Here is a 14654-nt window from a genome sequence, read left to right on the forward strand (position 1 = left end):
GGATGATTTTCCCCTCTCAAAAAAAGGTACATGAAACAAAACTAGGTACGCGTTGAAGTCCTACAATAAGTTTTATTTAGAAAATTCCTATGAAGATAGAGAACACGAGATGAAGTAAATGTCAAATCGCGTTTCAGCGTACTTTCTTTATGAAATCCGTTGAAAAGATTCTCATTTTCTTTTGAATAACCAGTATCTTTTTCGTACAAGAAGTTAGCGACGGCACTCTACGCGAGAGCTCAATTTACATAAATTTTCCCCAACTTAAAGAAGAGCTCCTTTGTGAAGCGCTAAAAGAACTTAGGCTCTCATTAAGTAGTGCATAATTTTATACCATATTAACTTGTAAAATCTTATCTGTCTTTTCAATAAGAAAAAAGAACATACTACCTAATAAACTTTGTCAATACATGCCAGATGCATGTCGTCAAGTGGTTTCTTCTGGTCTATCATTTGTACGCAGGTGATAAAATAAAACGAAAAATACTGTTCTTTGTGAATTGCTTATTTAAAAAGTCGTAGTTTTATTTCAAAGGAAGTAAAAGAAATGTCCAGTTATCGAGATCATATTTCAGTAAAATAAAACAATACAAATGTTAACTGCGATTGTCCTTGTAATAATAGTCTTTCACTTAAAAGAAATAACGACAATGAATATTGTTTTACAATACATATCTCTTATTTGCTTTATCTTCAAAGATTACTGGACAAACAAACAAGCCAATAATAATCCTAACAGAGGCAGGGTGTAATGGATAATATTTTATTGTATTTGTTCACGAACCCTTGTTGATAGCACCCCACATATTTGCTTTTTTTCAAACTACACGATTTATGTTGGCTGAGGCTTAAGTTATAAGCTGTTAGCGTGTTATATATATATTTTTTTTGTGTTTTTACGTTTAAACATATTCATTTTCTTATTATTATCGAAACAAACTATCTTTGTAAATAACTCGCAAACCTGGCGAACTCCGTTTCGCCACCAATGATTTTCTCGGTATTCTGGTTTTTCTCTTGAATTTTTCCAGATTTTTTTTGCTATAAACCTCATAGAGCTTGATACCTTTCCAACGAATGCAAAACCGTAGAAATCGGTTCGTGCATTCTGGAGTTATAGCGTCAGGAAGGAAAACCCGACTTATTTTTATTATACTAGATATACTTCAGTGTGAGTGAACTTTTCATATCTACGTACTCAGGTACGAGTAGGTACCTCGTGTTCACAATCATTATGATCCTAATAATAAACTACAATTTTTTGTCACCTTTTTTAAGAACTGGCCACCAAGTAAGATAGTGCGAGATACTATATTGCTTGGTGGTGGTGGTATGCTGATCGTTTATCCACCTATGTAATAATGGTCTTTAACAGGTATCTCAAGGAAAATCGCTAATCGCTTATAACATGTCCCTGTTAAATAAACATATTTATTATTTGCAAGTGTTTTAAGTGACGTTAAGGGTAGGGGTTTTGTTTGTCTATTGTTAACTCGACAGACTCGACAACTATTCCATGTGTTTGTTGTAGAAACAATGCACTGTAATTATGACGAATGATCGGCTTTCATAGAACCGGTACTAGTTTCTTTTAATAGTTTAATTTCTTGTTCTAATGGATTAACTTGATTAAATGTGTCTGTTGTGTACCTATGAGGAGTTCGTAATGATGCTAAATATTTTGAACATCTATAAAATATAAGAAAGTCTGTAAAAGAAGAATAACCAAAACTCGGTCATGTTGCGTTTTAAAAATTTATTCATTGAAAATCTTATCGTGAATAATAACGAGAGATGTCTCGCGGTGTTCTACAGGGTTCGGTTTTGGTGCCGCTCCTGTAGAATATCGAATAATTGTAGAAAGGATCCGGCAATTGGGACTCGTGCTTTCATGGCCGCCGGAACGCGCCACCACCGCCGCCAGCGCGAAGCAGTCATACTAGCAAACAACCTCTTCACGACCCAGCCGTTGCGAGAGACACTCGGGGCGTCGGGGATCGTAGGACGATCTCCGGCCACCGTGAGTGCGGGTCAGCGGACGGCGAGCAAGGGTAGCTCGCCGCCCAACCAGAAACAGACCCGTGCGTGCGGCGCGTTGCGTTCTGCGCGCGCTTCTAAGAACCATCAGCCCACCACAGATGGGGCCCAGTAGGGCTGATGCCTGATCCGGAGCTGCGGACTACCTAGCGGGCTTACCGGGGCTCCGGCTCAAAAAGCAGGAGAAGGAACGGGGTGGTTTTTAGTCAGTAAGAGTCTGAGACTCCCTCTCGCCTCGGCCAAGGCGGGACAAGTGATTGAATGATTTTCCCGCCTCAAAAAAGGGTAGATGACTTTTGAAGCAAAAAAATATAGTAGAATGAAACCTATTGGAAATGGAAGAGAATATGCTAAAAACGGAAGAAAACAAATTACATTCCATCCGAGTTCGAGAAGTGGGGAATGGGGAGGGTTTAAGAGAAAAAATCGGTTTCTCGCGATTTTCGGTGAAACTACAAGTCCTATGGAAAAAAGTTAAATGATAAAGTTGTAGATATCTACAACTTTTGTATTTATACTTTTTTCACATCGTAATCAATTTTTTTTGTGGAAAATTAAAAAAAAACTAAGATTTTCGTTTTTTATTTTTATCTTTTAATGTGGAGTTAAATTATTTTTCCTTGGTATTGTATCATCGTTTGTTAGAGAAAAGATTTAACGTAACTTTTAGGAGGTGTTTGTTATTATTAAATATGAATTGGATTCATATATCATATTGTTGTTTTCCTCTTGTAGAAATAATTTTCAGCACTACTCATTAGCCATGGTATCTGGTGCAACATAAGCTGGTTCAAACCATATGCAACGCTCTTGTATTACCTTTTTAACACATTCAGTGCCACCACTCGCCCGGAGAGTCCACGTGGACTCAACATTATATATTATAGTTATATCTACTAATTGCTACACGTGCGATTCTTCCAATTTCTTCTTTTTTAATCTCCTATGTCTATCTGCGGCCAGTGTTTCTAGGGTTTCATTATAACCAAAATATTTGAATGTAACTAGTTTTAAGTTTATATTTATACTGTTTGCTGTTCTTTTCAATAAAATGAAAAGAATTGTAAGATAGTAGTATCGTAAATGTATCCAATTGTAACGTGATTGTAACCATAAGCTATATAACTTCAAAATGCTTGGATACTTAACATTCAGATTTCTCCAATGTGCCACGCTTTTATGTAATAATATTTTTAGTTCTTAATCTAAACATGATTAGCTAGCTATCTTTAGTGTTAATTTCATCAAGACGCATTTATAGGCGAACTCCCATAGTAAAATGGGCATTCTCATTTAAAGTAATTCTGGTTTTGCTTTACTTGTTAGTCTAAGTAGTGCACCTGATGAAGCATAGATGGATTATGAATGGATTAAAGTGTTGAGCCGGTCAATAGACAGTCATTAATCGTGCACATTATGGAAATACTATATTATTAATACTTACTATATTAATAATCTTCCTTAATATTAATTTACAAAAATCTCAAAACTTTATAAACAAAATCAATTACTGCCGATGTAAGTACTTTAATCCGTTCTCGACCTCCGTGTTATTCAATTAGCAACTTTAAATTCGGTCACTACAACTCCCGAACTGATCATTAACATTTTTTTTTTATCAATTCACTCCCCTTTGCACCCTCAAATAAATGACAAGGGGTGATCGGACGCGTACGATGGAGACATATGTCCCACCCCTAGCACCGTTTGATGCATCATTATCGCAAATCAGACGAAAACTATTGTATCACATATTTTTATGGTTGTTATTTTAATGATGATCTGCTACCTCTATAAATAGTTGGGGCGTTGAAGTACCGTAACGTATTTTTTATAATTTGTGCGCGATATTTCAAATATAGTATACATGTCTGTAATTAACAGACAATTGGCAATTTTATTTTATGCCTGCCTTATGATAGCCATTTGGTTGATGTCGCAAAAAACGTCATAAAACAATAACAATAAGTCAATAACAAGTCACATTAAGGACGGTGGCACACGAAGCAATTTGGTGTTAATGAAGTCATTGCGACAGCGCGGTGTGCGCATCGTTCCGACCGTTGAATGTAACCCTTGCTTTAATTTTATGGCTTTCGTCCGCAGATATGGTAATCATCGTGATTATAATTTACTTGTACTAGGGTACAAATCACCAACGGGTACATAACTTAAAATTATATGCTATTTGTTGATTTTTTACTGCGTTTTCATTAAGTTTTAGGGACCGTTGTGCCACGTACAATTCGCCGAAACATGTCAGTCGTATTTTAATCCTCCATTTTTTTTGTGCAGCCTGTATTTTTTTAAGATAGAGGTCGAAATGTTTTTGTAATATATGTTATTTAAACTGAGTAAATATATTGAAATGATTCTAGTGATTACGCAATAAACGTATAATTTCTTAAATACGATTCTTACAATACAGGTTATTATTTTCCATCGAAATGTGTTAATATACGAGTACTTAACATGTTCAACAAGTTCTCAGAAATTATTTCTGATTTCCCAGTTTCAGTCTAATTGGGAGTCGATAATTATTGGTATCGTACACATATTTTAAAGAGAATTTGTGTAAATGAAGTTTTAATATAAATTGGTTTGCAAGTTGTAAAAACAATCCTTTTATTGAATAAAAACGTTTCCTAATTTAATTGTGACTGACAGAACCACACGACACCATACTAAAGATTCGCGGATTGGATTCGTCAGTGAAAACACGTATATTTTGTGTAACTTACAATTAAATTTAGAAGTTAAAATTTTACCACTAAATCAAATATTATTATTTTAATAAGTATTATCCAATACTTACGGTTGTCATAAACCTGAATAAATAAAACTAACTTGGCACGCCACCTGCCAGCACATCAACAAGATTTTATTTATCACAAGCACAACATCACTGCACTTTAAACAATGTCGGAAATAGCTGAGGTCCGTTCTGCACAGAAATCCTTGGAGGAGAAGTTCACGCCCTTGCAGGACCTGGTCACCAGGCAGATGGAAGCACTCCAGGCTCAGATCCAGGCAGCCGGCCCCAGCAAGGACACCATCGCCAAGGTGGCAGAAGAGTTCCGCACATTTAGGGAACTTATCTTCGGTGTGCTGAAGCTCCTACGAGGTCAGATGTCTGAATGCTCCAGACAAATTGATGAGCTTGCGACAAGGAGCCGTCGCAAGGCATTGATCATCCAGGGCATGCCTGAAAAAGAGGGTGAAAACACTAATGAGTTGGTGCTCGATGTTATCAATAAGAAACTAGGCTGCAATCTCATCACTACATCCATAAGGACCTCCCACAGACTGGGGCAGGCTAGTGGTGACCATCACCGGCCTATTCTTGTCCGATTTGCCAGTGTGGACATCAAATCTTCGGTCTGGCGGGCCAAGACTCGTCTGAAAGGCACCAAGATTGCCATCCGAGAGTTCCTGACGAGGGAAAGGCAGGGTATCTTCGTGCAGGCGCGTCAGCACTTTGGCATGCGGTCGGTCTGGACACAGGATGGCGTCATCGTCATCAAGGCCTCTGACGGGAGCAGGTGCAGGATAACAACGATGGGTGAGCTGAGTCCTCTGCTGGCTAAGTACCCGAAGACACAAGGCACTTCCTCATCCGGGACCAGGCGGGACGCGGACGAGGCTGGCGGAAATCTGAAAGTAACGCGCAGATAAGTACCAACTCGCAGCCTTATTAAACTCAAAGCAAAGACTCTTCATAATGTACTTACCTGAGTGCCTAATCCGTCGTTTATTGTCACTTATTATTCCTTTTTATTAATCCCTTTGTTACCCATGGCCTCAAGTGTTGCTCAGTTACGGGTAGTTAAACTTTCATATTCACATATTTACATTGTACCGCCTCTTTTTGTTACTATATTCCATAATTTCTTTGTTCATTCGATTTATAATTTTGTTACATTTTTTGCTCAACTTACCGTCATTATGAAATATTATATTAATCTGTATCTGTATTAATGTTAATTTTAGAATAATTAATTTGAGATTGCATGTTTGTTTTGTGAGCCTAGCAACAGGTCAATGGGTGACACTTGACGGATGACATTTGACGTATGACGTTTTTGTGGCTAAATGCCTTGCCTTGTGTTCGCGTTTTGTTGCGTCTTATGATTGATTGGTTTTTATTTTATTTATTAATTTTTTCAATACTTTTTTTTTATTGTATAATATGTGTCTTGTTGTAGCTTAGTTTTACAAATTGTTTTTCTTTTGGGGCTATTTGTTATTTACTGAATGTTTCTTTTCGTTTCTTTTTTTTTTATATTGTTTCTGGTTACTTTGTTTACTCTGTTGGTGTCGGCTGGCGGGTGGTGCAGGGTCACCAGTTGCAGCGGATAATTTGAACAGCATTTAAATTATTATTAATATTATTCTATTTATATTTAATATTTAAAGTATTGTATAATTTTTATATTAGCATATTCTTGTATATATACATATATTTTTTATTTATTATGTCAGATAGTGATTCTTTTGTTTCCGCTAGTGATGATGCCTCTAGTAGTGATAGTTTTTGCTCGCTAGGTGATACTCTCGCAAACTTCATCGATCGCTCATTCTCCAATAGGAACTGTGGATTTTTCAATATCTGCAAACGACGGCAGGCGTTCCTCAGGGCGGCATTCTTTCTCCACTTCTTTTCTCTATTTTTATTAACTTCATTACTCCTGATCTTCAGTGTGCGTACCATTTGTATGCGGACGACTTGCAGCTGTACCGTCAATCTGGGGCGGACAATCTACCTGATGCTATCAACAAACTTAATGGTGACTTGGCAGCTGTTCGAAGTTGGTCAAACAGGTTCGGTATAGCTGTCAATCCAAACAAGTGCCAAGCCATAATTATAGGTAGCTCTTGGAGCCTCAGATCGATTGATGGTGCGACACTGCCTCCCATCTCCTATAATGGTGTGACTATCCCATTCAGTCAGGACGTCAAGGACTTGGGCTTAATTATTGATAGCACATTGAGCTGGCGTGCGCAGGTCGCCAGTGTTTGCCAAAAAGTAACTGGATCACTGAGGGTGCTGTATCGTTTGAGGAATTTCCTTCCATCCTACGTAAAGGCACAGCTGGTGCAGGGCTTAATTTTCCCCATTATTGATTACGCTGATGTTTGTTACTACGACCTGAATGCAGATCTGCTCAACAAACTGGACCGACTTCTAAATAACTGCATTCGATTCGTTTTCAACTTACGTAAATATGATCATGTTTCTGCATATAGAGTGCAACTAAAGTGGCTGCCCATACGCTTGCGCAGGCAGCAGAGGGCATTAACCACTTTATTCTCTTACCTTGACTCTCCTTCTTCACCTAATTACCTTGCTTCTTACTTCCAATATTCTTGCGCCAACCACACTAAATTTCTTCGTTCGTCTCAAAATCGACACCTTCAGTGTGTCTCTCATCGCACTGACTTCCTTCACTCTTCTTTTTTCATTCAAGCTGTTCTTCTGTGGAATGCGCTCCCCAAGGAGATCAGAGTGGCAAAGAGTCGCAGTTCCTTCAAATTTAAAGTCCGCGAGCATATAACTAAAGATTGGCAGAATCAAAACAATTGAGGATACTTATTTCTCCATATCACTATTTTCACTATTTATGTTATATATGTAGTCGTTTAGTAGTGGATATATATTGTATTTATTTGTATATATGTATATAAGTATATAATATGTATCTTCATATATATATTATGTATGTATAAGATATATTGTATTCATATATTTTATTCTTTTGCGAATGTGTTATGACTTATCATCAATCCGCTTCATTTCTCTGCACTACCCTATGGTTGACTGTTAGAGAATGCCTTAAGGCATTAAGTCCGCCATTCACTGTATTTGTGATGAAGTTAAATAAATAAATAAATAAATAAAGTCGCGGTTGTCTTATCAATTTGGGCGCAGTGGCTCGGCTCTGATGTTATTTAATTTTACGACTAGTTTCCGTTCTTTGGCGTCGTTAACGCTGAACGCAATTTGATTGTCTGTTTGTTCGACACGTCCACCGAAACATATTAGCTCGTTGTAATGTACAATTGTCGATTAAGTCATTACCCAATGTAATTTGCCTGATTGACAACACCTGGTTGTGAATGAGCCGTATTTTTTTATAGTTTGTTGTACCTAATTTTAGTTCAAATTATTACGTGCTGTAGAATTTTTTTATTAACAGACGCGCGTGTTGATTTAATGGAAACAATTTTATTATTGATTTATTACTATTATTAAAACATCACTTAAAATACTTTTACCTGCATAAATGTCTTTACTTTTTTATACGACATGCCACGTAATATAGTGAAAAATGCATTTTATTAGGAATCGCATTGATCATAACGTCATATAACAGGTCACGCTGTATCATCGCGCATTTTCCGAATCAACATCTTGCGATTTCCCACACGACTGTATCGCTCTTTCTACCTATACACACGTGTAGTTAGATAGGTTATTGCCACCGACGCGGCTTAAAAATCGTTGTATGCATACCCTGTGCGTGTCCGAGTACTAACCCATATGAATGCATCGATTTTGATTTGTATTGGATTGGGGCGAATCGATGCTAAAATGGGGCAGTAGGCTGTGTACAGAGTTTATAAAGTACTGGATCTGGCTACCGGTTAGTAAATTTAATGTTTTGGATTATAAGGGTTGTTATAGGATTTTCTTTCAGTAAAAAATGCTGTGTATGTATTACGAAGCCGTTAATAATGGTTTTTCTTTTTTTATGGATCACGGCTGTAAACCTGCAGACGTATCACCTGATGGTAAGCAATCGCCGCCACCCATGGACACTTGAAACAACAGAGACGTTACAAGTGCGTTGCCGGCCTTTTGGGGGTTAGGAATAGAATTTAAGGGTTGTTGGGGAATCGGGGTTTGGGTAGATTGGGAAGGGGGTAATTGGCCTCCGGTAACCTCACTCACAACAACGAAACACAAAGTAAGCTTTCGGAAAACATGTTTCAAATTTTTTTTTATTGTTTGTATAATAATATTTTAGGGAAGGTGAAATTTTACGTTATATTTTCGTGAAAAGATTTAGTAAAATATTACGCAGCTCAAATCGCGTAATATTTTTATTTGTGCCAATTACGAATGTTTGGTTTCCAAATAAATGATTCCAAGTAAAAATATCAATTTATAGGTATTTGTACAAATAATAATAATCCTAGAATTGAAACTTAAAACGGGATATTTAATACCATGTTTTTCATTATTTATGAGTTTCCGATATTTCGGCACTGTTGCAAGCGCCATGATCACGGATAAACTAAAATAAAAAAATAATAACAACATATTTATTTTTCATGAGATCACTATCATGTTTAAAATAACCGCGGGAAAGCCATGGTTCGGCAAGAATAGGTCGGCTGGATCGGAGTGATACCACGGCCTCACAGAAGACGGACGTGAAACAACGCTTGTGTAGAGTTTCATCGTGTGAGTGTGACTTACCGCTGCAATAACACCGAGCCCAGCCTTCGGTTGCGACAGTCGTTGCTGCACAACACACGTTGTTTGTACACGTGGTGGAGCAGATGAATAATATTTTGCGGCGCTCGTACGCCAAAAACTATTGATTTTATGAAAAAGTTATTAATACCTAAATTGTAGGATTTTTTTCTAGTTTAATTTTGTACTTAATTTTTTTTTCTTAAAATGCGTCGGAACGGAGATATTCACTAAAAACAGTTTTTAGGCGCCATTTTTTCAATATGGCGACGCGAGCGGCGGGTGTACGAGGTGGCAAAGTTGAAATTCGAAAAGAGCATACCCAAATCTATAAATTAACCAATTTTCAAAACTCCTGGAAAACTTTCCAGGTAATCCCCTTTTTATTTACCAAATGACTGGACTACAAACAAATTAAATGAAAATAAAATATTCGGCAAGGCAGAATTTATAACAATAAAATTTTCCACCGATACTAACGTATCCATCCAATTATACAGACATTTTATGGATGTCAGCGTCCAGAGGGGTAACTGATGTTAATCCCGAAATCAAGAGATGCTTGACTTGCCGTCAGCGGGGATCATGGATCACCCTCTGACAAAAAATCGCACCTGTTACCCTTTTAATCAGAATATTTCGATAGTTGCTGTACAACAAAACCTTTGGAAACATTTGCATGATAAGGAACGAATGTTTTGTAAAATAAAATGTCTAATGTATCTTAATTTTCAATCGCTTAAAAAAGTTAAGAGTGCATACTGGGCGAGGGTGCGTGACCTTTTTTTATGTGAGCACAAGCGGTATTTGCTTTGAAGTCAGTTGTGGACCTTATTGTTGGCAAACAGGTGTGTTAATTGAGTGACTTGTTATCATTATCTTGGATGGACACAATACATATGTCAACGACTTATCTAGAACAGTGTACATAATTTCACATTTTTATGAAGTAGACAGAGGTGCAGATATTAAAGGGAAAACTCTTTTTTCGTCATTTAAAAACATATTATTAATATCTATCTATAATTATTTGTATATATATGTTACCTAGGGACATCTTCCTATGTGTCTACATACCTATGTACCTATAGTACCTAACAATTTAGCGCATACCGTTCTCATGGGACACTCGATCGAGATTCAATAACAGAGATCTCGCTCGATCGCCGAAGCTTGAGGTCGTCTTTAGTTTAATTAGTCATAAGTACTTAAAGTAACCTTTATTTTAATAAAATATATATAAACTAGCGACCCGCCCCAGCTTCGCATGGGTGCAATGGTGATATATTATACCTGTATTATACATAAAAACCTTCCTCATGAGTTACTCTATCTATTAAAAAAAACCGCATCAAAATCCGTTGCGTAGTTTTAAAGATTTAAGCGTTCATAGGGACATACAACATGACAGAAAAAGCGACTTTGTTTTATACTATGTAGTGAAGGACAAAATCGCCTTTTTTAAAAGCTCCTACCAACGGCCAGCAACGTAATTTGTATGTAAATATTTATAGTCATGTTTTACGACTTTCTGCACATCCAAATCCACAGCCCAACATTTAATGTCTACTGGGCCTGCCAAGAGATTAAAGCACCTGATGTGCCCTATCTGAGAGCCATGTGCAGATATATTTGTAAAACAATGCCTGTAGTCACTCCAAACGTCATTTGGCTTTCAACAAATTTGCTCATAGTCTGACGACTGTTGTAAATGAATAAAGAGAGAAAAAAAAAATGTCTGCGACGACTCAACCATCTACTTCTTCTTCTAAAGCAGGGATAGTCCTGCTTTACGAGCTGAAACCCAGGTAAATCGCTGGGCAGTCCGCAGTCACTGCTAAATTTAGGTATCCAATTTAGATCATAGTGGTCTATGTATGTATCAAAACATACTTGATTTAATTAGGTAGGGCACATTGTAGGCTTATCCAATTAGAGATTGTTATTATTTGATCCAATATTGTACTACTTTCGAAAGTTGTAGTGACTGGAAATCTTTTATGATATTGCATAATTTCTGATGAATAGATTTTGCGCAGGTTTACTATTACTAGCTTTCATATACATAAGTATACTAGGGACCCGCCCCGGCTTCGCACGGGTGTAAAATTAGAAAAAATTATATGATGTTTATTTATCAAAATAGGATGCACCACATCACTTTTTGATAGTCAATATTTACATAGTCTTTAACTGCCTCATATACCTATATGTATACGTATGCCTTCTTTTCATAAATACATAGGTATTTGGCATGTTAATGTAAAAAAATGAATATCTATTTATTTAAACAATACTCGTAAATGCGTTATAAAATAATTAATATATTACAGAATATAATGTTTACAGCCTTCTTGTCGTTGTACAATACGAACATGTTTATTTTTGATGTTACTCTTGATAGAGCGACATAAAGTTGACCATGGGAAAAACACTCAACGCTTAAATCTAAGCCTGCAACGTTGAACGTTTGACCCTGCGATTTATGAATGGTCATTGCAAACGATGTCTTTACCGGAAACTGCAGGCGTTTAAATTGGAATGGTCAATCCGATGGTATCAGAGGAATTCGAGGAATTAATACATCTTCTCCGGTACCACATCCTGTGAGTATTGTGCATTCCATTATATACGTTTTTAATGATTTTACCAGTAAACGCGTGCCGTTGCAAAGGATAGATGGATTCAGATTCCTTAATAGAATAACAGGACAATCTACTTTCATCACCATTTTGTGAGAAGGGTGTCCCGACGGGTTCAAAGAATTAAGAAATTCTGTAGAAAACTGAACAGTTTCTTCTAATTCGAGAACAGTATCGACCGAATAGTATATAGGTAATTGTGAAGGCGCATCAATCTTTGAAAAAATCAAGTTATTCACTTTATCGTATATATCAAGTGAATAACTTGATTTTATTTTACTATGTTAGCAATGTCAGAATAGACATTGTTGACTAGGATGTTGTCTTTTAAAACACAAAGGTTTTCTAAATGAATCCTTCCCTCACTTCGGCCGGCGGCTGCAGGCCGACATGTACCGCCGCAAACGCTACGCAATGTATTTTTAAATCTGTAATATCTTCGAAAATATTCAAAGAAATTATGTGCTGTAAAAGGCCATATAAATCTATGTTAAATAAACAATCTATTCAAGGTATTTAATTAAATAAGGAATAATGCTGTAGTGCTTAAAATCGCTTCGAAAATTAGCTATTATTTGCCGTAAAAAGTAAATGACAAAAAATGGTTTTGTGGGATATCGATAAGAGATAGATTTATACCATCGCGGACTTTTCTGTAGACCTTTTCAAGGTGTACAATACTTAGTACATTATTTTTAATAATCCTGTAATAAATCCACATTAGAAACCCTGAAAATAACAGCATTTCTCCATTATTTAACAGATGTTATTGTATATAAGAACCAGAGGAAGGTTCTTATGTATATAAGAACCTTCCTCTTGAATCACTCTACCTATTACAAAAAACCTCATCAAAATCCGTTGCGTTATTTTAAAGATTTAAGCATACAGACAAACAGACAAAAATAGCGACTTTGTTTTATACTATGTAGTGATTACTAAATAAATAGTTGAAATTAACTGTATTCATCGAAACACATCAATATGTATGTCACCGGAAAACAACAAGATCCGTAAGTTTATAAAATTACTAGGAAGTTTATAAAGTTTCGTAGGATTCTAAACGGGAGATAAATTGTAATATTTTACGTCCACATTTTCGTAAAATGATAAACTTACTGAATTCACTCGTAAAATAATAAGTAAGCAGTAACCAAAAGCTACGCGCGATCTGATTGGTTGACTGTCACGTGTCACTTCTCCTACAATTTGTGTGTTTTATAAGAGTATTCCTGTATTTTAGCTAGTAACTGTTAAATAGCTTATTAAAACTGATAATATTAACTTAACTGATGAATTATTCAAATCAGACCAGTAGTAGTAACAAACAATCAAACAAACAAACTCTGCAGCTTATATTAGTATTCAGCTTTATAATATTAGTATAGGTAGATATGTACATAAGTATACAGTACGCTGAGAGCGCACTTTGGTGGCGGCTGCGCCCGCCTCGTTAGTTTATAGTACATAGTCGCAAATAGACGGAGTTAACAGTAAGGCGTGTATTAGTTCTCTCACCTGTTATCCAACACCTACAGATCGATAATAATATAATAGTGACTCTACTTAATTAATGACCATACGTTACTGACGAAAACACACAATAATACCCAAAGACATAAGGATGTGACTTCATAATGCGTCATAATTGGCTCACGGATACATTTTGCGACAAATTGACTAATGAGCGCTGTGAATTTTAAGTTATAATTTTTGTCACTACAAAAAATTGTATAATACCTACTTTAATGATTACTATTTATTTCCAAATACAATCCTGTCCCTAAGAGGACACATAATGATGTAATTTGATCTAAATTACGTTCGCAGAATTTTGAGCCAAGAATCATTATACGCTATTAAGCCGATGGTTTCGGAAAATTGAACCTTATAGCTTAAATAACGAGTTTTCCTGAAGCTTTTATAAAATTTACCTACATTTATCCAGCCTGACTGAACTGTTGGAATTTCGATAATGGTAAAAAGTTATCCCACCCAAAACATAAATGTGAAAGGCTGCCAAGTTCGATAATATTGGAATGCTTCGCCTATAAAAGAAGTGAGATCTAAATAAGTACCAAGTTCCATACACAGACCTCAGTTAAAAGTCAGTAGATTCTGAATAAATATCATATTAAATACGGTACCTAAAATTCTAATACTTACAAAAACGCAAACCTGTTTTTTCAGCAGTTTCCTTATAACATTTTTTATTTATTTTTTTCTGTACTTTTTAATGATATAACTTGGCAAGTTTGAATAGAAAATTATGTACTTGACTCATTGCGTTTAGTAGGTTTATAACAAAGTGTGTGAAAACTTGCCAAGTTATATCATTAAAAAGTACAGAAAAAAAAACAAATAAAAAATGTTAGTTATTTAAGTTTGGATTTTTTTTATATTGAATTTGTAATTATTGCCGCACTCGCAGTACCCTGCACATTCTTGTGGTGCGATGTCAGTAAATTGATACATACCTAGTTGTTTTGGATACA

The 14654-nt window shown here is 36.1% G+C and overlaps 1 protein-coding gene across 1 annotated transcript; it reads left to right on the forward strand.

Moving 5' to 3' along the window:
- The first annotated feature begins 4956 nt into the window (after nucleotides 1-4956).
- Nucleotides 4957-5712, forward strand: LOC126912461 (uncharacterized). Its single transcript, XM_050704603.1, has one exon. It carries the CDS (start codon nucleotides 4957-4959, stop codon nucleotides 5710-5712), a length of 756 nt encoding a protein of 251 aa, XP_050560560.1.
- The last annotated feature ends 8942 nt before the right edge of the window (nucleotides 5713-14654 follow it).

This window comes from Spodoptera frugiperda, chromosome 25 (genome assembly GCF_023101765.2).
Source record: "Spodoptera frugiperda isolate SF20-4 chromosome 25, AGI-APGP_CSIRO_Sfru_2.0, whole genome shotgun sequence".
NCBI lineage: Eukaryota > Metazoa > Arthropoda > Insecta > Lepidoptera > Noctuidae > Spodoptera > Spodoptera frugiperda.

What these genes read in the sequence shown, in the direction of transcription:
- LOC126912461 (XM_050704603.1), top strand. Translation starts at nt 4,957, where the DNA reads ATGTCGGAAATAGCTGAGGTCCGTTCTGCACAGAAATCCTTGGAGGAG.